This window comes from Salmo salar, chromosome ssa10, assembly GCF_905237065.1.
Source record: "Salmo salar chromosome ssa10, Ssal_v3.1, whole genome shotgun sequence".
Taxonomy (NCBI): Eukaryota; Metazoa; Chordata; class Actinopteri; order Salmoniformes; family Salmonidae; genus Salmo; species Salmo salar.
In genome coordinates this window covers 70,249,191-70,272,380 of record NC_059451.1, presented here as the reverse complement: position 1 = coordinate 70,272,380, position 23,190 = coordinate 70,249,191, and the positions used below count along the sequence as shown (strand labels likewise).

Here is a 23,190-nt window from a genome sequence, read left to right as displayed (position 1 = left end):
ACGCACCGGAAAATCTTTAGGTTTCCAGGGTTCACTTCCGCTCCTCCTAAAAAAATCTGTTAAAAGAATTAGAATTTTAAGAACGACAATTAACAATACTGTTACGACCTGTTGCGGTCATTCCCTTGTGGGAATGCAGTGTCAATCCAAGATCATGCTGTTCAAAGTGGCTAGAGGACTCCTTAACGAGATAAATAATTAAATGGAAAATATTAGCTTACAATATTTAATCGAGCTGTGTTTGCTTCGTCATTCCTCACACACATACTGATCATCGTGACTTGCTTACAATTGACAATTTTGATATGCTTATTTTAGTTGTATTATTTGTCCTTCCTCTTTGAGATGGCGTCCAGACAGGCTACTTTAGGAAATGTTATATTAGGCCTATAATATAATGCTAAAATAATGTAGCATATCAAATGAACTGACAAGGAAAGTTTGAAGGGGGAGATGGAGAGACAGCTATAGTACTACTAAAGAAGTTGGTTATGTCATTATTATCCCAGCATGTGCCTTATTCCAGAGGATGATTTACATAGGATTCGTTTTTGCAAACCGCCCCTCTGTAATTATATATATTTTTTCATTCAATTGAGTCTATGATGGAAGCCTGGTGGTTTTTATTCTCAGCATGAAGATATTTCATGTTTAGACGATAAAAGGGTACACTGATCAGTTGTGCTTGGCTGCCAAATGTATAGGTGTCCCCTTAGGCATAATACTTAAATTGAGTACATTTGCTCATAATCATTATTTTAGCAATCTACGTCCCTCCTAGCAAGGTTATTATAATTTAGTGGTTTTATATTTGTTTTATTTCTATTAGTTTCAATTAGTTTCCAGACATAATTTACTAGTTTGTTGTATAAGCCTTTCTATTTCATTTTTATATTCATTCGTTTCAGTTTTTGTTATAGTTTATTTTTGTTGTGTTTTTTGGGATGCCACTTCTTGTAAATGGGGGGCAGTAATACATAAGGTGATGGGTCAGGTCATAGGTTTGGTTTAAATGATACATTAAAATAAGTGTGACTTGGATTTAAAAGGAATAGTGCCGACGCTGGTCCAAAAAATATGGTGCAAGGAAACTCTTTGAACATGTTCACACCAGTCCAACTTCAACTTTGGTAGTAGTGTTAGAATAATGAAGTTAGCTAGTGACAGCTAGTGATAGTGATGCACAAGCTAGTCCTATTTGAAACATCGCCATCACCTGGCTGCATTTCAAACCCCCCAAAAACCTGGAAAACCACATTAGATTAAAACTGAACAGAATTCGTGATGTTTTTTATTTTAGTTAGTTTAGGAGGCAAAAAATAGTTTCAGTATAATTTTAGTTTTTCAAACGGGTTTGTTAATTATTTTATTTCATTTCAGTTTACTAAATAGTTTTAGCCTCAGTTTACTGTAATAACCTTGCCTCCTAGCGAAAAGGCCCCCATCTTTCTGATGTGAGTTGCTGGACAGCGTACTTGCACTTGATATGCATTTTTGGATGAGAAAGTTTACTTGCCATTTAAAAAATGGAGCTAAGTGGGGAATCGGGGATTCACTGCTTTGCGATCTGTTACCTACGTCAACAGTCACTGTCAGCCAGGGTTTCATTAAATAGGCCCTACACTTTTTTATTGCACGTAATTAAACTGACGCATTTGTCGATGTCCAACTTCAATTCATTTGCACAAAACGTGCATCAGACCAAAATATTTTTGTTGGTCTCTGGCTTGCATAACACAGATGGTGGTTGCCTAAATTCAGTAGTAGCACCTTACTTTTGCTTGCTGGGTACGAAATAGACTACAGTTTCCACAATGAACTGGCGGGGAAGTTTGAATGGCGACAGCTTCTCTGCTGTGATCTCATTGGCTGGTGGTAAACATTCAATAAACGGGAATCCTCTGTTCTTCCCGCACCCAATGTTTACAATGAATTGTATTACGTCAGATTGGAAAGATTCTAACATTGGGCAATCAAATGTATGAATTAAGTTATACAATTTTCCCACAAGTCTAATTTGCATAAAACCTTGTGATTGGATGATAGCTGTGAGGTTTATCAATCAGGATCAAATCCTCTGATCTCTTCAAGCTCAATAATAGAATGTTCATATTTGAAGATTGATTTGCCAAAGAGACTGGCCTTTCGGCAATCAAATTTATTTATAGAGCTTTCTCAGCAGATGTCACAAAGTGCTTATACAGAAACCCAGCCTAAAACCTAAAAGAGCAAGCAATGCTGATGTAGAAGCACAGTGGCTAGGAAAAACTCCTTAGAAAGGCAGGAACCTAGGAAGAAACCTAGAGAGGAACCAGGCTCTGAATGGTGGCCAGTCCTCTTCTGGCTGTGCCGGATGGAGATTATAAGAGTACATGGCCATTAAAGGCCAGATCGTTCTTCAAGATCTTCAAACGTTCATCGATGACCAGCAGGGTCAAATAATAATCACAGTGGTTGTAGAGGGTGCAACAGGTCAGCACCTCAGGAGTTAATGTCAGTTGGTTTTTCATAGTCGAGCATTCAGAGGTTGAGACAGCAGGTGCAGTACAGCAGGAGAGGGAGGGAGAGGGTCGAAAACAGCCAGGAGTCAGCCAGGAGTCGTCAGGCCAGGTAGTCCTGAGGCATGGTCCTAGGGCTCAGGTCCTCTGGGAGGGGAGAGAGAGAGACGGGATAATTAATTAGAGGGAGCATACTAAAGTTCACACAGGACACCAGATAAGACGAGAGAATTACACCAGATAGGACAGAATGACCCTAGCCACCGGCACATAGACTATTGCAGTATAGATACTAGAGAATAAGACAGGGGGGTGGTGGGGGACACTGTGGGCCCCGTCCGACGATTCCCCTGTACAGGGTCAACCAGGCAGGATATAACCACACCCACTTTGCCAAAGCACAGCCCCACACCACTAGAGAGATAAACAGACCACCAACTTACTACCCTGAGATAAGGCTGAGTATAGCCCACGAAGACCTCCCCCACTGCACGAGCCCGAGGGGGCGCAAAACCGGACAGGAAGACCGCGTCAGTGACTCAACCCACTCCTATCAAGTATAGCAAAAAAAAGCCTGGCACGACGTGACCCACCCCTCCTAGGGATGGTGTGGGAGAGAACTAGTGAGCCAGTGACTCAGCCCCTGTAATAGGGTTAGAGTCAGATAATCGCAGTGGAGAGAGGGTAGCTGGCCAGGCAGACAGCCAGGGAGGTTTGTCACTCCAGTGCCTTGCCATTCACCTTTGCACCCCTGGGCCAGATACACTCAATCATAGGACCTATTGAAGAGATGAGTCTTCAGTAAAGAATTAAAAGTCGAGACAGGAGTGGAATGTAATAGAAACACCTTCCTAATATTGAGTTGCATGCATCTTTCGTACTGTCAACAGTGAGTGTCTGAGTAAGGCTGCAGAGGTTGTGCTCCCAGTCTCACCACACGTAGATAGGCACACACCTCCTTCCTGTTGACAGGCTCTTTCCACACAACTCAACTCTGTCCCCCACAGTTACTCAAATGTCACCATGCATACTGGGGCGTCAAAGAGGGAAGATGCTAATTAAGCCGATTACGCCATTTTGTCTTAATGAAATTAGTCACGTTCCAGAGCTGTCTGTATAACTGTTTTCCACAACAAAGTATGTGGTCTTCAACGAGGTGTGGAGGGCCACACTGAAAATTGGTTATATTTCCTTGATGTCAATTTGCAAAAAAATATTTACTAGCTGGACAGTCAAGAAACTGTATGAATATACAGTAACTTCAGAAAGTATTCATACTCCTTGACTTATTCCACAGTTTGTTGTTACAGCCTTAATTCAAAATTGATAAAAAAAAGTATTTAAAAAAGTCTCACTCAATCTACACAATACAGCATAATGACAAAGTGAAAACATGTTTTTAGACATTTTTGCAAATGTATAGAAAATGAAATACAGAAATGTCTTTTACATAAGTATTCACACCTATGAGTCAATAGATGTCAGAATCACATTTGGCAGCGATACAGACGTGAGTCTTTCTGGGTAATTCTCTTAGCACTTTGCACACAGGAATTATACAATATTTGCACATTATTCTTTTCAAAATTCTTCAAGAGCTGTCAAATTGGTTGTTGATCATTTCTAGACAACCATTTTCTAGTCTTGCTATAGATTTCCAGTGAAATTTAAGTCAAAACTGTAAATCGGCCAGTCAGGAACATTCAATGTCTTCTTGGTAAGCAACTAGTCTAGATTTGATCTTGAAAGGTGAATTCATTTCCCAGTATTTGGTGGAAAGCAGACCAGGTTTTCCTCTAGGATTTTGCCTGTGCTTAGCTCCGTTCCATTTCTTTTTTTATCCCGAAACTCCCCAGTCCTTAACAATTGCATGCATACCCATAACATGATGCAGCCACCACTATGCTTGAAAATATGGAGAGTGGTACTTAGCAATGTGTTATACTGGATTTGCCCCAATCCTAACACTTGTACTCAGGACAAAAAGTTAATTGCTTTGCCAATTTGTTTTCAGTATTACTTTAGTGCACTGTTGCAAACAGGATGCATGTTTTGGAATATTCTTATTCTGTACAGGCTTCCTTCTTCTTACTCTGTCAATTAGGTTAGTCTTGTGGAGTAACTACAATGTTGTTGATCCATCCTCAGTTTTTTCCTATCACATACATTTTTACTCATGTACCAATAGGTGCCCTTATTTGCAAGGCATTGGAAAACCTCAATGTTCTTTGTGGTTGAATCTGTGTTTGAAATTCACTGCTCGACTGAGGGACCTCACAGATAATTATGTGTGTGCGGTACAGAAATTAGGTAGTCATTCAAAATCATGTTAAACACTATCATTGCACACAGAGTGAGTCCATGCAACTTATCATGTGACTATTTAAGCACATTTTACTCCTGAACTTATTTAGGCTTGCCATAACAATGGGGTTGAATACTTATTGGCTAAAGACATCAGCTTTTCATTTTTAATTAATTTGTTAAAAAAAAAAAAAATAACATAATTACACTGGCCTATACACAATATGGGGTATTGTGTGTAGGCCAGTGACAAAATAAAATCTCAATTTAATCCATTTTTAATTCAGGCATACAAGAAAATGTGGAAAAAGTCAAGGGGTGTGAATACTTTCTGAAGGCACTGTAGGTCCATTATAATTTCTACACAGTTTCGATTTGGTTTTAGTAATTTAAAGTATATTGAGTTCGTCCCCCCCTAAAAATTCACAGGCTGTATGTTTGACACCCCTGCTCTATAGCTTTTTAAGCAGTTGATGTTAGATTTCAATCAAAATAACTGAATTCATCTTGATTTAGCTTATTTATTTGATTTATCTTATTCCCATCTTATCTATCCATGGTCAATGCCTAATCATCCTTACCTTTTGAATAAAGGTCTGAGGACAAATTGAAAAGTCAATGAAAACAATTTAATAAACATCAGAAAACATACACTTAAAAGAATCAGATGAATCAACTTTCACTTTTGCATTTGTTACACATCTAACCACGACAGACGCTGTCAATTTAAAACATAGGTCTAAAGGGCCTGTGTAACCAACTGTGTTATTTATTGTACCTCTGAAAGTGCAATGACATAGTTGTCCATTCACAAGGCCTGGCAAAATGAGCAGAAGAACCGTGTTTATTTCAGCAACACTAAAGTAAGTTTCCCAGCCCCAGTGGTCCCTCAATGGAAAAATGACATTGAAAGTGTTTTTTAATCTAGGAATGCGTTTAATCGATGTCCGGCAAACCGTCTTCTTTAACAGGGTCCTTGCATTTTACATAGTCTAATCCACTGCATTACACTAACTAGCACAGTGTAATGAAAATGTGGATACAGCTCTGGTGAGCCAAGCGATGCCTGAACTCAGGGCGCTCCAAATGAAGCACAGTGACTAACTTGCTAATTCATTGAACTCCCTCTCATTAAATGCAATGTAACTGTCCAAAAAAACTCCCCACAAAGTAGTCTGAAGTTTTTTGTAGCCTTCAGTAGCTAGCTAACTCGCGCTCTTCTCTGAGGTCTCCATGCGAGATTCCTTCAGCGGTCTGCTGCGGGGCGAGGTGGCGGCGTCGCCATCTCCCTTTTCCTGGTCGGGGGTGGATAGGTGCTCCAGCTCGTAGCGGCCGTTCAGGTCCCCTGGCCGGACATGGTCGGAGGTCTTCTTGTGCTCCCGGATCTGGGCCAGCTGGTGGCCGGCATACTCGGGCTTGGCGGTGAGGGGCCCCACTGGGACCTCCATGCCCAGGATGTCGACCACCATGTAGGGCCGCAGCCAGCCCACCAGAGGGGTACTGCCGGGGGTGTAGTGGGTCTGCCGGTGGTAAAACAGAAGTCCGTCCACCTGAGGACACACAGAATCCACTCAGTTTGGGCTTGTTACAGCTGCCTCATCATGCCCCTGGAGAGCTGTCTCACCTCTAACCTCAATGGTGGTGGGCTGAGCAGCAAAACAGACTCTAGAAAAGCCAATGAGGTTGAGAGAGTTTCTATTGGGAGCTATAAGTTGAGAGATGGTGCATTGAACCGGGAAACCCAGACTAGCAATGTGTGTTCATTCTATGAAGTACACTTTATTCTTTTCCAAGAGTGTCGAGAAGCAAACAGAGAAGATTCACTCTACTGAAGAATCACAGACTGTTCTGCCCCTTTTACAGACTACAAGTAAAATCACAGATGTACTATAGGACTAAATAGCTGCATTTGCAGTAGTATGCAGTTGTAGTTGCTCTTACATTGAAGTTGTACTCCATTGCAAGTGCTTGCTGAATGGCTTCCGTTGAGCAGGCAGTGCTTTGAAGACTCACAAACTTGAACTATGGAGAAAAAAAAACAAACAGCAACAACCATATTGTCAGACAGCACACAGTTAATTGATCATCTAATGACAATATGACCAACTTCCCACAATCTCACAAGTACACTTTTTTCATTTTAATACACCAAAATAAACTGCATGTGTTGGCGGTCATTGTCAAACCAAAATAAACATGGAAAAGGAGGTGACATCTTCTGTCCTTTTTTTATTTATCCTTTTTTTGTGTGCCTCTAATCATCCTCATTTGGACTTAATTGAAAAGGTCTATATACACAATATATTTATTATTGTGTATTGCTCTTACAGGGTTCCTCTTGGCAATGTCAGCCATGCCATCCGTCTCCTGGACTTTCGACTGGAGCCAGTAGAACCGGAACTCTGTCTGTTGATGGAAAACAAACACCATCATCAACAAAGCTGTCATTAAAATCCCCAAATGACAGATGAATTGGTCAACATGGTAAAAAGAGCACATCTGTATCCCAGACACTAGTACTCCAGTACTGTAATTCCACTGGGACTTCAATGCTCTGCTAATCAATCTGTGTGTGCTTACTGGACAGTCATACACTGGATGGCCCCTCCAACACATGACATCCAGGATGAAGTAGGTCCGCTCCACCTCACTGTAGATACAGTCCAGGATGGTGTAATCTGCACACAGACCGAACATTAGCACTACCATGTGTTGTCATATATTTTTTTGCATGGATGCAGTTTGCAAGGACAGTGGTAGAATAGATGGGATGTCTTTTTCGGGTTCCATTTTGATTCCTAGCCCCTCCTAGCTCCAAACCCTCAGGGTGTTTCACAGATCTGAAAGTATTGGATAGGTTAAGTAATAATGGTGGATGCTCTGCCAATTGGAGCCATCACTATATTGATAAGATAGTACTTTAATAATCTTCAAAAAGGGAAAATATGATTACACCAGCCAATACATACAAAACCAAACCCCCACCCAGTCCAGTTAAATCTGTGAACCCTGATGGGGTGGAGGAACTGGAAGCTACAGATTGAAATGGGATCAGACCCACGTACCTTTTCCCATTGCTGAGTTGTGTCTGTTCCCTCCAGGCAACAGAGAAGGGAAGCGGTTCACACAGTAGCCACTTTTGGTGTATGCTGCAGTGGACCCCTTCAAAAATGGTGGGAAACAGAGATGAGAGAGAACTTATTCATTGTTACTTCAGTCAAATCAAATGTTCTTTGTCACATACACGTGTTTAGCAGATGTTATTGCAGGTGTAGCGAAATGCTTGTGTTTTTAGCTCCAACAGTGCAGTAATATCTAACAAGTAATATCTAACAATACACACAAATCTAAAGGAATGGAGTTAAGAATATATAAATATTTGGACGAGCAATGTCAGAGCGGCATAGACTAAGATACAGTAGAATAGGAAAGAATACAGTATATACATTTGAGATGAGTAATGCAAAACATGTAAACATTAAAGTGACTAGTGTTCCATTATTAAAGTGGCAAGTGATTTTAAGTCTGTATATATGGAAGCACTCCAATGTGCTAGTGATGGCTATTTAACAGTCTGATGGCCTTGAGATAGCCGTTTTTCAGGCACTCTGTCCCAGCTTTGATTCACCAGTACTGACCACACCTTCTGGATGATAGCGGGGTGAACAGGCAGTGGCTCGGGTGGTTGTTGTCATTATCTTTTTGGCTTCCTGTGACATTGGGTGCTCTAGGTGTCCTGGAGGGCAGGTAGTTTGCCCCCGGTGATGCGTTGTACAGACCGAACTACCCTCTGGAGAGCCCTGCGGTTTCGGGCAGTGCAATTGCCATACCAGACAATGATACTGCCCGACATGCTCTCAATTGTGCATCTGTAAACATTTGTGAGGGTTATCAGTGCCAAGCCAAATTTCTTCAGCCTGCTGAGTTTGAAGAGGCACTGTTGCACATTCTTCACCAAACTTTGTGTGTGGACCATTTCAGTTTGTCCGTGATGTGTATGCCGAGGAACTTGAAGCTTTCCACATTTACTGCGGTCCCATTAATGTGGATGGGGGGGGGGGCTCCCTCTGCTGTTTCCTGACGATCAGCTCCTTTGTTTTGTTGACGTTGGGTGAGGTTATTTTCCTGGCACCACACTCCCAGTGCCCTCACCTCCTCCCTGTAGGCTGTCTCATCATTGTTGGTGATTAGGCCTACTACTGTTGTGTTGGACGCATGGGTGAGAAGGGTGTAAAGGAGGGGGCTGAGCACGCATCCTTGTGGGGGCCCAGCATTGAGGATCAGCGACGTGGAGGTGTTGTTTCCTACCTTCAGCACCTGGGGGAGGCCCGTCAGGAAGTCCAGGACCCAGTCGCACATGGCAGGGTTCAGACCCTTGGCCTTGAGCTTAATGATGAACTTGGAGGGTACTATGGTGTTGAATGCTGAGCTATAATCAATGAACAGCATTCTTACATACACTACTGTTTGGGGTCATTTAGAAATGTCCTTGTTTTTGAAAGAAAAGCAATTTCTTTTGTCCATTAAAATAACATCAAATTGATCAGAAATACAGTGTAGACATTGTTAATGTTGTAAATGACTATTGTATCTGGAAATATGGAATATCTACATAGGCGTACAGAGGCCCATTATCAGCAACCATTGCTCCTGTGTTCCAATGGCACGTTGTGTTAACTAATCCAAGTTTATCATTTTTAAAGGCAAATTGATCATTAGAAAACCCTTTTGCTATTATGTTAGCATAGCTGAAAACTGTTGTCCTGATTAAAGAAGAAATAAAACTGTCCTCCTTTAGACTAGTTGAGTATCTGGAGCATCAGCATTTGTGGGTTTGATTACAAGCTCAAAATGGCCAGAAACAAATAACTTTCTTCTGAAACTCGTCAGTCTATTCTTGTTCTGAGAAATGAAGGCTATTCCATGCGACAAATTGCCAAGAAACTGAAGATCTCATTCAGCGCTGTGTACTACTCCCTTCACAGAACAGCGCAAACTGTCTCTAACCAGAATAGAAAAGAGGAGTGGGAGGCCCCGGTGCACAACTGAGCAAGAGGACAAGTACATTAGTGTCTAGTTTGAGAAACAGACGCCTCACAAGTAGAGGTCGACCGATTAATCGGAATGGCCGATTAATTAGGGCCGATTTCAAGTTTTCATAACAATCGGAAATCGGTATTTTTGGACCTTTATTTGGACCTTTATTATTTTAGACCTTTATTTAACTAGGCAAGTCAGTTAAGAACACATTCTTATTTTCAATGACGGCCTAGGAACAGTGGGTTAACTGCCTTGTTCAGGGGCAGAAAGACAGGTTTTTACCTTGTCAGCTCAGGGATTCAATCTTGCAACCTTACGGTTAACTAGTCCAACGCTCTAACCACCTGCTTTACATTGCACTCCACGAGGTTACACGAATGCTGTAAGAAGCCAAGGTAAGTTGCTAGCTAGCATTAAACTTATCTTATAAAAAACAATCAATCAATCATAATCACTAGTTAACTACACATGGTTGATGATATTACTAGTTTATCTAGCCTGTCCTGCGTTGCATATAATCGCTTAGGTACACGTTGCTCCAACCATAAACATCAATGCCTTTCTTAAAATCAATACACAAGTATATATTTTTAAACCTGCATATTTAGTTAATATTGCCTGCTAACATGAATGTCTTTTAACTAGGGAAAATGTGTCACTTCTCTTGCAAACAGAGTCAGGGTATATGCAGCAGTTTGGGCCGCCTGGCTTGTTGCGAACTGTGAAGACTATTTCTTCCTAACAAAGACAGCCGACTTCGCCAAACGGGGATGATTGAACAAAAGTGCATTTGTGAAAAAAGCACAATCGTTGCACGACTGTACCTAACCATAAACATCAATGCCTTTCTTAAAATCAATACACAGAAGTATATATTTTTAAACCTGCATATTTAGCTAAATAAAATCCAGGTTAGCAGGCAATATTAACCAGGACAAATTGTGTCATTTTGCGTTCATTGCACGCAGGTCAGGGTATATGCAACACTTTGGGTATTTTGTCAGAATTTTACGTAATTATGACATAACACTGAAGGTTGTGCAATGTAACAGGAATAACGTTTTGTTTCGAGGTGATAGTTTCCGGATTCGCCCATATTAATGACCTAAGGCTCGTGTTTCTGTGTGTTATTATGTTATAATTAAGTCTATGATTTGATAGAGCAGTCTGACTGAGCGATGGTAGGCAGCAGCAGGCTCGTAAGAATTCATTCAAAATAGCACTTTCGTGCGTTTTGCCAGCAGCCCTTCGCAATGCATTGCGCTGTTTCTGACTTCAAGCCTATCAACTCCCAAGATTAGGCTGGTGTAACCCATGTGAAATGGCTAGCTAGTTAGCCGGGTGCACGCTAATAGCGTTTCAAACGTCACTTGCTCTGAGACTTGGAGTAGTTGAGGGTGGTTGTTGTCGATGTGTTCCTGGTTCGAGCCCAGGTAGGAGCGAGGAGAGGGACGGAAGCTATACTGTTACACTGGCAATACTAAAGTGCCTATAAGAACATCCTATAGTCAAAGGTATATGAAATACAAATTGTATAGAGATAAATAGTCATAATTCCTATAATAACTACAACCTAAAACATCTTACCTGGGAATATTGAAGACTCATGTTAAAAGGAACCACCAGCTTTCATATGTTCTCATGTTCTGAGCAAGGAACTTAAACGTTAGCTTTTTTACATGGCACATATTGCACTTTTACTTTCTTCTCCAACACTTTGTTTTTGCATTATTTAAATCAAATTGAACATGTTTCATTATTTATTTGAGGCTAAATTGATTTTATTGATGTAAGTTAAAATAAGTATTCATTCAGTATAGTTGTAATTGTCATTATTACAAATAAATAAATAAAATCGTCCGATTAATCGGCAGAGACTTTTTTTTTGACCCCCCCAATAATCGGTATCGGCGGCGAAAAATCATAATCGGCCGACCTCTACCCACAAGTCCTCAACTGGCAGCTTCATTAAATAGTACCCGCAAAACACCAGTCTCAACGTCAACAGTGAAAGTTGCAAAGAAAAAGCCATCTCAGACTGGCCAATAAAAAGAAAAGATTAAGATGGGCAAAAGAACACAGACAGAAGGCCAGCATCCCGGAGTCCCCCCAGCGTCGTCCGGGTTAGGGAGGGTTTGGCCGGCAGGGATATCCTTGTCTCATCGCGCACTAGCGACTCCTGTGGCGGGCCAGGCGCAGTGCGCGCTGACCAGGTCTCCAGGTGTACGGTGTTTCCTCTGACACACTGGTGTGGCTGGCTTACGGGTTGGATGTGCATTGTGTCAGAGGCAGTGAAGCTAGGTTGGGTTGTGTTTCGGAGGACGCATGGCTCTCGACCTTCGCCTCTCCCGAGTCCGTACGGGAGTTGCAGCGATGAGACAAGACTAACGACTACCAATTGGATACCACGAAATTGGGGAGGCTGCCCACTCAAGAGAAAGCTTCAAACTGTAACTAGTGTGCGCAACCTGGTTCAGGTTATCAAATCAGGGTAGTTAAAAACATATATTGATCACATCTAATGCTACAGAAATGTATTTGAAAGCAGTATCCAAATCCATCGAAATATAGTGATCACAAAAGTTCCAAAGGCTGGGCCTAATATAGTCTATAAGAGGTCATACAAGAGGTTTTGTAGTGATTCATATGTTGATGTAAACATTTGTTGGTCCGTGGTGTGTAATGAGGAGCAACCTGACGCGGCACTTGACAAATTTATGAAATTGCTTATCCCAGTAACTAATAAACATGTACCCATTAAGAAAATGAACGTAAAAATGGTTACATCCCTGTGGATTGATGAGGAATTGAAAAATTGGATGGTTGAGTGGATGAGGCAAAATAAATGGCAAATAGGTCTGGCTATAAAACCAATAGGCAAACGTACTGCAAATTGAGAAATCATGTGACTAAACTGAATAAAAAGAAGAAGAAACTGTAAAAATGATAGTAAAAAGCTTTGAAGCACCTTAAATAAAGTTTGGGCAAAAAGGCAAACTCCTCTCCATCATTCATTGAATCAGATGGCTCATTCTAAAACCCACTGATATTGCCAACTACTTTAATGATTTTCTCATTGGCAAGATGTACCAGCAACAAATGCTGACACTACACATCCAAGTATATCTGACCAAATTATGAAAGACGAGCATTGTCATTTTTAATTCCTGAAAGTGTGGAAGAGGTGAAAGAATTGTTGTCTAACAACAACGACAAGCCATCGGGGTCTGACAACTTAGATGGAAAATTACTGAGGATAATAGCAGACGATGTTGCCATATCTTCAATTTAAGCCTACTAGAAAGTGTGTGCCCTCCGGCCTGGAGGGAAGCATAAGTTATTCCCCTACCTAAGAATAGTAAAGCCCCCTTTCGTCGGCTATTTGAGACAGTAATCAACCTGTTTCCAACCCTTTGTAAACTTTTGGAAAAAATGGTGTTTGACCAGATACAATAATGTTTTACAGTTAAACTGACAACAGACTTTTAGCATGTTTATAGGGAAGGATATTCAACAAGTACAGCACTTACACAAATGACTGATGATTGGCTGATATAAATTGAAGACACAAAGATTGTGGGGGCTGTTTTGTTAGACTTCAGTGCAGCTTTTAACATTATCGATCATAGTCTGTTGCTGGGAAAACATGTGTTATGCCTTTATACCCCCTGCTATATTGTGCATAGAGTTACCTGTCTAACAGAAGACAGAGATTATTCTTTATTTGAAGCCTCTCAAACAAAATCCAGGTAGAATCAGGAATTCCCCAGGGAAGCTGTCTAGGCCTCTTACTTTTTAAATCTTTATTAATGACATGCCAGTGGCTTTAAGTCAGTGTGTCTATGTATGTGGATGACTCAAGACTATACACGTCAGCTACCACAGCGACTGAAATGACTGCAACACTTAAAGCGCTGCAGTTAGTTTCAGAATGGGTGGCAAGGAATAAGTTAGTTCTAAATATTGCTAAAACTAAAAGCATTGTATTTGGGACAAATCATTCACTAAGCCTCACATAAATATTGTAATGAATAATGTGGAAATTGAGCAAGTCGAGGAGACTAAATAAAATGCTATGTCACATGAGCCGAATACAACAGGTGTAAACCTTACCATGAAATGCTTACTTACAAGCCCTTAACCAACAATGCAGTTCAAGAAATAGTTAAAAAAATGTTTACTAAATAAACTAAAGTAAAAAATAAAAACAAAATAACAATAGCGAGCCTATATATAAGGGGTACAGGTACTGAGTCAATGTGCGGGGTTACAGGTTAGGGTAATATGTACATGCAGGTGTAAAAACACAGAGGGGGGGGTTAATGTAAATAGTCGGTGTCCATTTGATTAATTGTACAGCAGTCTTATGGCTTGGGGGTAGAAGCTGTTAAGGAGCCTTTTGGACCAAGACTTGGTGCTCCGGTACCGCTTACCATACAGTAGTAGAGAGAACAGTCTACGACTTGGGTGACTGGAGTCTTTGACAATTTTTGGGCCTTCCTCTGACACCGCCTAGTATATAGGTCCTGGACGTCAGGAAGCTTGGCGCCAATGATGTACTGCACTGTGCGCACTACCCTCTGTAGCACCTTATGGTCAGATGCAGAGCAGTTGCCATACCAGGCGGTGATGCAACCGATTAGGATGCTCTCAATGGTGCAGCTGTAGAACTTTTGGAGGACCTGGGGACCCATGCCAAATCTTTTCAGTCTCCTGAGAGGGGAAAAGGTGTTGTCGTGCCCTCTTCACGACTGTCTTGGTGTGTTTGGACCATGATAGTTTGATGGTTTTGTTGGTGATGTGGACACCAAGGAACATGAAGCTCTCCACCTACTCCACTACAGCCCCGTCGATGTGAATGGGGGTGTGTTCAGCCCTCCTTTTCCTGTAGTCTACGATCAGCTCCTTTGTCTTGCTCACGTGAAGGGAGAGGTAGTTGTCCGTCTCTGACCTCCCTATAGGCTGTCTCATTGTTGTCGGTGATCAGGCCTACCACTGTTATGCCGTCAGCAAACTTAAATGGTGTTTGAGCCTTGCTTGGCCACGCAGTCGTGGGTGAACAGGGAGTACAGGAGGAGACTAAGCACGCACCCCTGAAGGGCTCTAGTGTTGAGGATCAGCATGTCAGATGTGTGTTGCTTACTCTTACCAATCTAGAAAAAAGAAACGCACACCTTTAAAAGGCGAGGTGCTGGCTAGCGGAGTAGAACACTAGAAAATGAAGGAAAGCCGCACACTCCAAGAGCTCAGATGCAAAAATTCAATCACCAACGTCTCGACAGCGAAGCTGTCCCCATCAGATTGAATTTTTGCATCTGAGCTCTTGGAATGTGCGGCTTTCCTTCATTTTCTAGCTTACTCTTACCACCTGAGGGCAGCCCGTCTGGAAGTCCAGGATCCAGTTGCAGAGGGACTATGGTGGTCTGCTTGAAACATGTAGGTATTACAGCCTCGGTCAGGGAGAAGTTGAAAATGTCAGTGAAGACACTTGCCAATTGATCCGCGCATGCTCTGAGTACACGTCAGTGTTGCTTGCCTCGAAGCGAGCATAAAAGGCATTTAGCTCGTCTGGTAGGCTTGCGTCACTGGGCAGCTCGTGGCTGGGTTTCCCTTTGTAGTCCGTAATATTTTGCAAGCCCTGCCACATTCGATGACCATCAGAGCCGGTGTAGTAGTATTCAATCTTAGTCCTGTATTGACGCTTTGCCTGTTTGGTGGTTCATCTGAGGGCATAGCAGGATTTCTTATAAGCGTCCGGATTAGTGTCTTGCTCCTTTAAGCGGCAGCTCTATCTAGCCTTTAGCTCGGTGCGGATGTTGCCTGTAATCCATGGCTTCAGGTTGGGATATGTACGTATGGTCACTGTGGGGACAACGTCATCGATGCACTTATTGATAAAGCCGGTGACTGAGGTGGTACACGCCTCAATGCCATTGGATGAATCCAGGCACATATTCGGTGTCCTGTCTGAAGTAACCCGGGATTGTAAAATGTCATGGTCAAAACATATTGATACAACAGTAGCTAGGATGGGGAGAAGTCTGTCCATAATTAAGCGTTGCTCTGCATTCTTAACAGCACTGTCAAGGCAAGTCCTACAGTTTTGTTGCCCCTGGACTACTGTTTAGCTGTGTGGTCAGGCGCCACAAAGAGGGACTTAGGAAAATTACAATTAGCTCAAAACAGTGCAGCACGGCTGGCCCTTGCATGTACACAGAGAGCTAACATTAATAATATGCATGTCAATCTCTCCTGGCTCAAAGTGGAGGAGAGACTGACTTCATCACTACTTTGTGAGAGGTACTTACATGTTGAATGCACCGAGCTGTCTGTTTGAACTACTGGCGCACAGCTCGGACACCCATGCATACTCCACAAGACATGCCACCAGAGGTCTCTTCACAGTCCAAGTCCAGAACAGACTATGGAGGCGCTCAGTACTACATAGAGCCATGACTACATGGAACTCTATTCAGCCTCAAGTAACTCACGCAAACAGTAAAATTAGATTAAAAAAAACAGACAAAAATACACCTTATGGAACAGCGGGGACTGTGAAGCAACACAAACATAGGCACAGACACATGCATACAAACACACAATAACATACGCACTATACACACGCGTACACATGGATTTTGTGTTGTACATATGTGGTAGTAGAATACGGCCCTTACGGCACACACTTAATATGTTGTGAAATCTGTTGTGAATGTACTGTAATGTTTTCACGAGTGGTGCAGCGGTCTAAGGCACTGCTTCGCAGTGCTAGAGGCTTCACTACAGACCCGGGTTTGATCCCGGGCTGTATCACAACCGGCCGCGATCGGTTGACCCATAGGGCGGCGCACAATTGGCCCAGCGGCGTCCGGGTTAGGGGCCGGCTTTACTTGGCTCATCGCGCTCTAGCGAATCCTTGTGGTGGGCCGGGCTCCTGCAAGCTGACCTCGTTGTCAGTTGAAAGGTGTTTCCTCTGACACATTGGTGCAGCTGGCTTCCGGGTTAAGGGGACAGGTGTTAAGAAGAGCGGGTTGGCAGGTCATGTTTCGGAGGACGCATAACTCGACCTTCGCCTCCCCACTCCGTTGGAGAGTTGCAGTGATGAGACAAGATCGAAATTGGGGAGAAAAAAAAAGAATGTATAACTGCCTTAATTTTGCTGGACCCCAGGAAGAGGAGCTTCTGCCGGCTTGGCAGCAGCTAATGGAGATCCATTATAAATACAAAATGTGACATGTAAGGAAACCACTGATTGGTCCTTACCTTGGAGGCGACGATGAGAGAGCGCTTCCCCACGGGACAGACCACCATGAGCCAATCGGTGTCCAGTTCCTGAGGAACGTCCACTAGCCACTCTGACAGCATGAGCTGGACAGGAAGAGAAGCCTCAGTTCAGTTACATTACTAGGATTCCAGTGATTTATTTTGACTGAATTAAAGAGTTTAGCACACAATTAATTTTCTGTAAAATACCTTTTCAAATCATAAAATCAGTACTATGTAATAAAACAGTTTCTGTCCTGCCTAACTGCTTTAACCAGTTCATTTGAAGGGATGTGTACATTTCAGAAACAAATGAGATGTGTAAATACTGGCAGAAGGAAAATGCTGCCATGGCAAGTCATGTGCTCTCTTCTGGTAAAATAATGCATTGTCAGAAATATTGCTCTGACCTGGTTGGCATAGTACTTTGGCAACTTCTTCCTCTCAATCTCCATCCCATCATCCTCTGCATCCTTCTCCTTCTGCTGTTCCTCCTCCTCTCTGTCCACAACCACTGCTTCCTCATCACTATCTGCCCCTGTCCAGTCCCCATCAGCCAGACGGCGTGCATGGTTGACATAATTCAGCCTTTTCCTAAAGACAAGAAAGCACACATTCAGTCAAGGGGAAATGGAAAGGTAATTAGTAATGATGTCTGTTTCTCTCCGGTGGTATTGGCAAATTGCAAACAGTGCCATACGAAAGTATTCAGACCCCTTGGATTTCTCTAATTTATTTTGTTACAAAATGGGATTAAAATTGATTTGTCATTTTTTGTCAAAAATCTACACTAATGTCAAAGTGGTAATAAAATTAATAAAAAATATAAAGATTCGTAAATCTGCTGCCTCCCTCAATCTCAAATGTTGCAGCTGTGGAACTTTTCAGTCTCCTGAGGAGGAATAGGCATTGTCGTGCCCTCTTCATGACTGTCTTGGTGTGTTTGGACCATGATAGTTTGTTGGTGATGTGGACACCAAGGAACATGAAGCTCTCAACCTACTCCACTTCAGCCCTGTCAATGCGAATGGGGGTGAGTTCGGTCCTCCTTTTCCTGTAGTCCACGATCAGGTCCTTTGTCTTGCTCACGTTGAGGGAGAGGTTGTTGTCCGTCTCTGACCTCCTCCCTATAGGCTGTCTCATCGTTGTCGGTGATCAGGCCTACCACTGTTGTGTCGTCAGCAAACTTAATGATGTTGGAGCCATGTAGTCATGGGAGGGGCCCCCGTGTTAAGGATCAGTGTGGAGGATGTGTTACCTAGCCTTACCACCTCGGAGCTGCCCGTTAGGAAGTCCAGGCTCCAGTAGCAGAGTCCCAGGGTCCTTAGCTTAGTGCAGGCACCACCAAGCTTGAAAATAAGGTGGCAGTTACTAAGTGATGTGTTGTGTTGGATTTGCTCCAAACATAGGGCTTTGTATTTAGGCCAAAACGTGTATCCCTTTGCCATGTTTTTTTTCTCTCCAGTATTACATTAGTGCCGTTGCATACAAGATGCATGTTTTGGAATATTTTTTAGTTTTGTCTTCTTTTCACTCTGTCATTCAAGTCATTATTATGGAGTCACTACAATGTTGTTGATCCATCTTCAGTTCTGACCCATCACAGCCATGGAGTTCACCAATGGCCTCATGGTAATATCCCTGAGCAGTTTCATTCCTGTCCTGCAGCTCAGTTCAGAAGAACGACTATCTTTGAGGTATCTGGGTGATTTAATACAATGCACAGCATAATTATTAACTAGACCATGCTTAAAGGGATAGTCAGTGTCTGATTTGTTATTGTTGCCAATCACTGCCCTTTTTTAAAGAGGCTTTGAAAAGCTCCCTGGTCTTTGTAGTTGAATCTGTGATTGAAATTCAACATTTGACTAAGGGACGTTACAGATGCTGTATGTATCGGAGACAGAATATTTCTTCCACTTTGACGTTAGAGTATTTTGTGTATATTGTTAACAAAAAAAATGGCAAATCCATTTTAATCCCACTTTAACTAAATACAATTTGAACAAATCCATGGTGTCTGAATACTTTTGCAAGGCACTGTATTAAATTGGGTGACTTGTTAAGCTAGGTATAAATATAAACAGATTCGGTTCCAACAGCCCTGGACCCAACTCATTGTAATGCCCCCTATGGTCCAACTAGCAATTTATATCAGTCCGAACGGTGCTCCCGACAGCGCACAACAAAAAGGGGCGAGCCTTGAGGCAGGAATTGTATCAGTGATTCGACTATGCATACTGTAGGCCTATTATATGGACTGGAATTACGCACCTCTTTCAAACCATGAAGCTGGGAGAGAACACACAATGATGGTTCAAGGTTTTGTGCATAACAGTGATTTAATAGGCAAGTAAGAGTACTGGGCCTACTGAAATAGATGAATGGGTCTGTCAACTGAGCCAGAAATACACAAAAAAATGTACCTCTAAAAAAGGCCAACATTGGAATAATATTTGAAAATAGTTGCTTTAACCTGTTGGGGCTACAGGTTAGCAATGAACCCCGAGCCGGGATTGCTAACAAGGCTGGAAATTCAAAACATCAAAAATCTAATAATTTCAATTTCTCAAACAATCAACTATTTTACACAATTTAAATGATAAACATCTCCTTAATCTAACCACATTGTTCGATTTTCAAAGAGGCTTTACGGCAAAAGCATAAAGTTAGATTATGTTAGGACAGTACATAGCCACAAAAGTACAAACATCCATTTTCAATTCAAGGTCAGGCGTCACCAAAAGCAGAAACCAGCTTGAATTATGCACTAACTTTTGTCAATCTCCATCAGATGACACTCCTAGGACATTATGTTATACAATACATGCATTTTTTGTTCCATCAAGTTCATATTTATATCCAAAAACAGCATTTTACAGTAGCGTGAAATTCAGATTTTTTCTTCTCTGAAATGCTTCCGGTGAACATAACAAAATTACTATTCGAAAACATTGGTAAATTATAATATTGTCATTCAAAGAATAATATATTATCATCTCGTAATTGCTACCGAATGGCCAGATCTCAAAATAACTTTACTGGGAAATCACATTTTGCAATAAACGGGGTGCTATGCTAAGAACAACAGGCTATGCTATACAGTTAGCATCATCTAAAATCGATAATAACATTGTAAATACCCCCTTACCTTTGATTATCTCCATCAGAAGACAGGCATCCCAGGTCCGGAAGGCATCCCAGGTCCGGAACAAATGTGGTTTCTTTTGACAAAGTTCATAATTTATGTCCAAATAACACCAAGTACTTAGCGTTCATTATGCTCCCACAAAACGTGGTGGGGGACTGTAAAATCACGCCGAAAAGCTAAAAAGACCTAGTAAATAATCTATTTATGTTCGTTCAAACATGTCAAATGTTGTTTAGCATTAATCTTTTGGTCCATTTTTAACGTTAAACATCAGTAATATTTTCACACAACCTATCCTATGTCGAGATAAACAATGAAGACAAAACTCACGTTTCTCAGATTTATGCGCAGGCGCAAAAAAATGAAGTGATGACATGTCAACTTCCTTGGATTCTAATTTGCTCTCTGTTTATCATAGACGCTTCAAACAACTTTATAAAGATCGTTGACATCTAGTGGAAGCCGTAGGTGTTGCGAAATGAATCCTTTCTCACTATGGTATCTATAAAACAATGACACTAAATAGTACAGTCACAAAATTCATTTTTTTAAATCTATTTTTCACAGGTTTTTGCCTGCAATATGAGTTTTGTTATACTTACAGACACCATTCAAACTGTTTTAGAAAATTCAGAGTGTTTTCTATCCGAATGTGTTAATAATATGCATATCCTAGCTTCTGAGTTGGTGTAGGAGGCAGTTAAAAATGGGCACATATTTTTTTCAAAATGTCTCAATACTGCCCCCGAGCCCCAACACTGAAGGACAGGGAAAACTGAACGTCTACTTCAGCATAGCACCTATGGTTTGTCCTGCTCAAATAAATTACTCCCCCGATTTGCTTTGGGGTCTGTGTTATTGGGTCTGTGTTAACCTCAGATGCTAACACAAACCATCTCAAATTGGGTTGAGGTCAGGGGATTGTGGAGGACAGGTAATCTGATGCATGACTTCATCACACTCTTTCTTGGTCAAATAGCCCTTAAACAGCCTGGAGGTGTGTTGTGTTATTGTCCTGTTGAAAATGAAATTAGTCCCCCTAAGCGTAAACCAGAAGGGATGGCGTATCACTGCAGAATGCTGCTGTTGCCATACTGGTTAAGTGTGCCTTGAATTCTAAATAAATCACAGACAGTGTCACCAGAAAAGCACCCCTACAACATCACACCTCCACCTCCATGCTTCACGGGGGGAACCACACATGCAAAGATAATCTGTTCACCTACTCTGCGTCTCACAAAGACACAGTGGTTGGAACCAAAATGTTTAAATTTGAACTCATCAGACCAAAGGACATATTTCCACCGGTCTAATGTCCATTGCTCGTGTTTCTTGGCCCAAGCAAGTCTCTTCTTATTATTGGTGTCCTTTAGTAGTGGTTTCTTTGCAGCAAATCAACCATGAAAGCCTGATTTATGCAGCCTCCTTTGAACAGTTGATGTTGAGATGTGTCTGTTACTTGAACTCTGTGAAGCATTTATTTGGGCTGAAATTTGAGAGGCTGGTAACGCTAATGAATTTATCCTCTGTAAGATAGAACTCGGAGTCTTCTTTTCCTGTGGCGGTCCTCATGAGAGACAGTTTAATCGTAGCGCTTGATGGTTTTTGCGACTGCACTTGAAGAAACTTCCAAAGTTCTTGAAATTTACTTAAATGACTTATCTTTATGTCTTAAAGTAATGGACTGTTGTTTTTCTTTGCTTATTTGAGCTGTTCTTGCCATAGTATGGCACTCATGCTGCCAAACATACCCTCGTAAAACTGACTATCCTACCAATCCTTGACTTCGGAGATGTCATTTACAAAATAGCCTCCAACACTACTCAGCAAATTGGATGCAGTCCATCACAGTGCCATCAGTTTTGTCACCAAAGCCCCAAATACTTTTCACCACTGCGACCTGTATGCTCTCGTTGGCTGGTCCTCGCTACATATTCGTCGCCAAACCCACTGGCTCCAGGTCATCTAAAAGTCTTTGCTAGGTAAAGCTCCGCCTTATCTCAGCTCACTGGTCACCATAGCAACACCCACCCGTAGCACAAGCTCCAGCAGGTATATTTCACTGGTCATCCCCAAAACCAACACCTTTGGCCGCCTTTCTTCCAGTTCTCTGCTGCCAATGACTGGAACGAATTGAGAAAAAAAAAAGTCACTGAAGTTAGGGAGATATATCTCCTCACTAACTTTAAGCGTCAGCTGTCAGAGCAGCTTACCGATCGCTGCAGCTGTACACAGCCCATGTGTAAATAGCCCATCCAACTACCTACCTCATCCCCATTTTTGTTTTTCTGCTCTTTTGCACATCAGTATTTCTACTTGCACATCCTCATCTGCACATCTATCACTCCAGTGTTACTTGCTAAATTCTAATTAGTTTGCCAATATTGGCCTATTTATTGCCTTACCTCCTTACTTCATTTGCACACACTGTATACAGATTTTTCTATTGTGTTATTGACTGTACGTTTGTTTATGTGCAACTCTGTTCTTGTTTTTGTCGCACTGCTTTGCATTATCTTGGCCAGGTCGCAGTTGTAAATGAGAACTTGTTCTCAACTGGCCTACCTGGTTAAATAAAGGTGAAATAATATATATTTATTTAACTATGGACTTTTACCACATAGCTTCTGTATACCACTCCTACCTTGTCACAACACAGCTGATTTGCTCAAACGCATTAAGGAAAGAAATGAACTTTTAACAAGGCACACCTGTTAATTGAAATACATTCCAGGTGACTACCTCATGAAGCTGGCTGAGAGAATGCGTAGAGTGTGCAAAAGCTGTCATCAAGGCAAAGGGTGGCTACTTTGAAGACTCTCAAAAATAAAATGTATTTAGATTTTTTAACTTTTTTGGTTACTACATGATTCCATGTGTCATTTCATAGTTTTGATGTCTTCACTATTATTCTACAATGTAGAAAATAGTCAA

General features: G+C 41.8%; 1 protein-coding gene across 1 annotated transcript in view; it reads right to left on the bottom strand.

Moving 5' to 3' along the window:
• Positions 1-5,409: 5,409 nt before the first annotated feature.
• Positions 5,410-23,190, bottom strand: part of snupn (snurportin 1) — a 37,244-nt gene continuing 19,463 nt past the window's right edge. The window contains 7 exon segments of the mRNA NM_001140305.1: positions 5,410-6,352; positions 6,744-6,824; positions 7,131-7,208; positions 7,383-7,480; positions 7,868-7,964; positions 17,106-17,210; positions 17,516-17,699. Of these exon segments, the coding sequence (NP_001133777.1) occupies positions 6,008-6,352; positions 6,744-6,824; positions 7,131-7,208; positions 7,383-7,480; positions 7,868-7,964; positions 17,106-17,210; positions 17,516-17,699 (988 nt within the window). The 3' untranslated portion in view covers positions 5,410-6,007.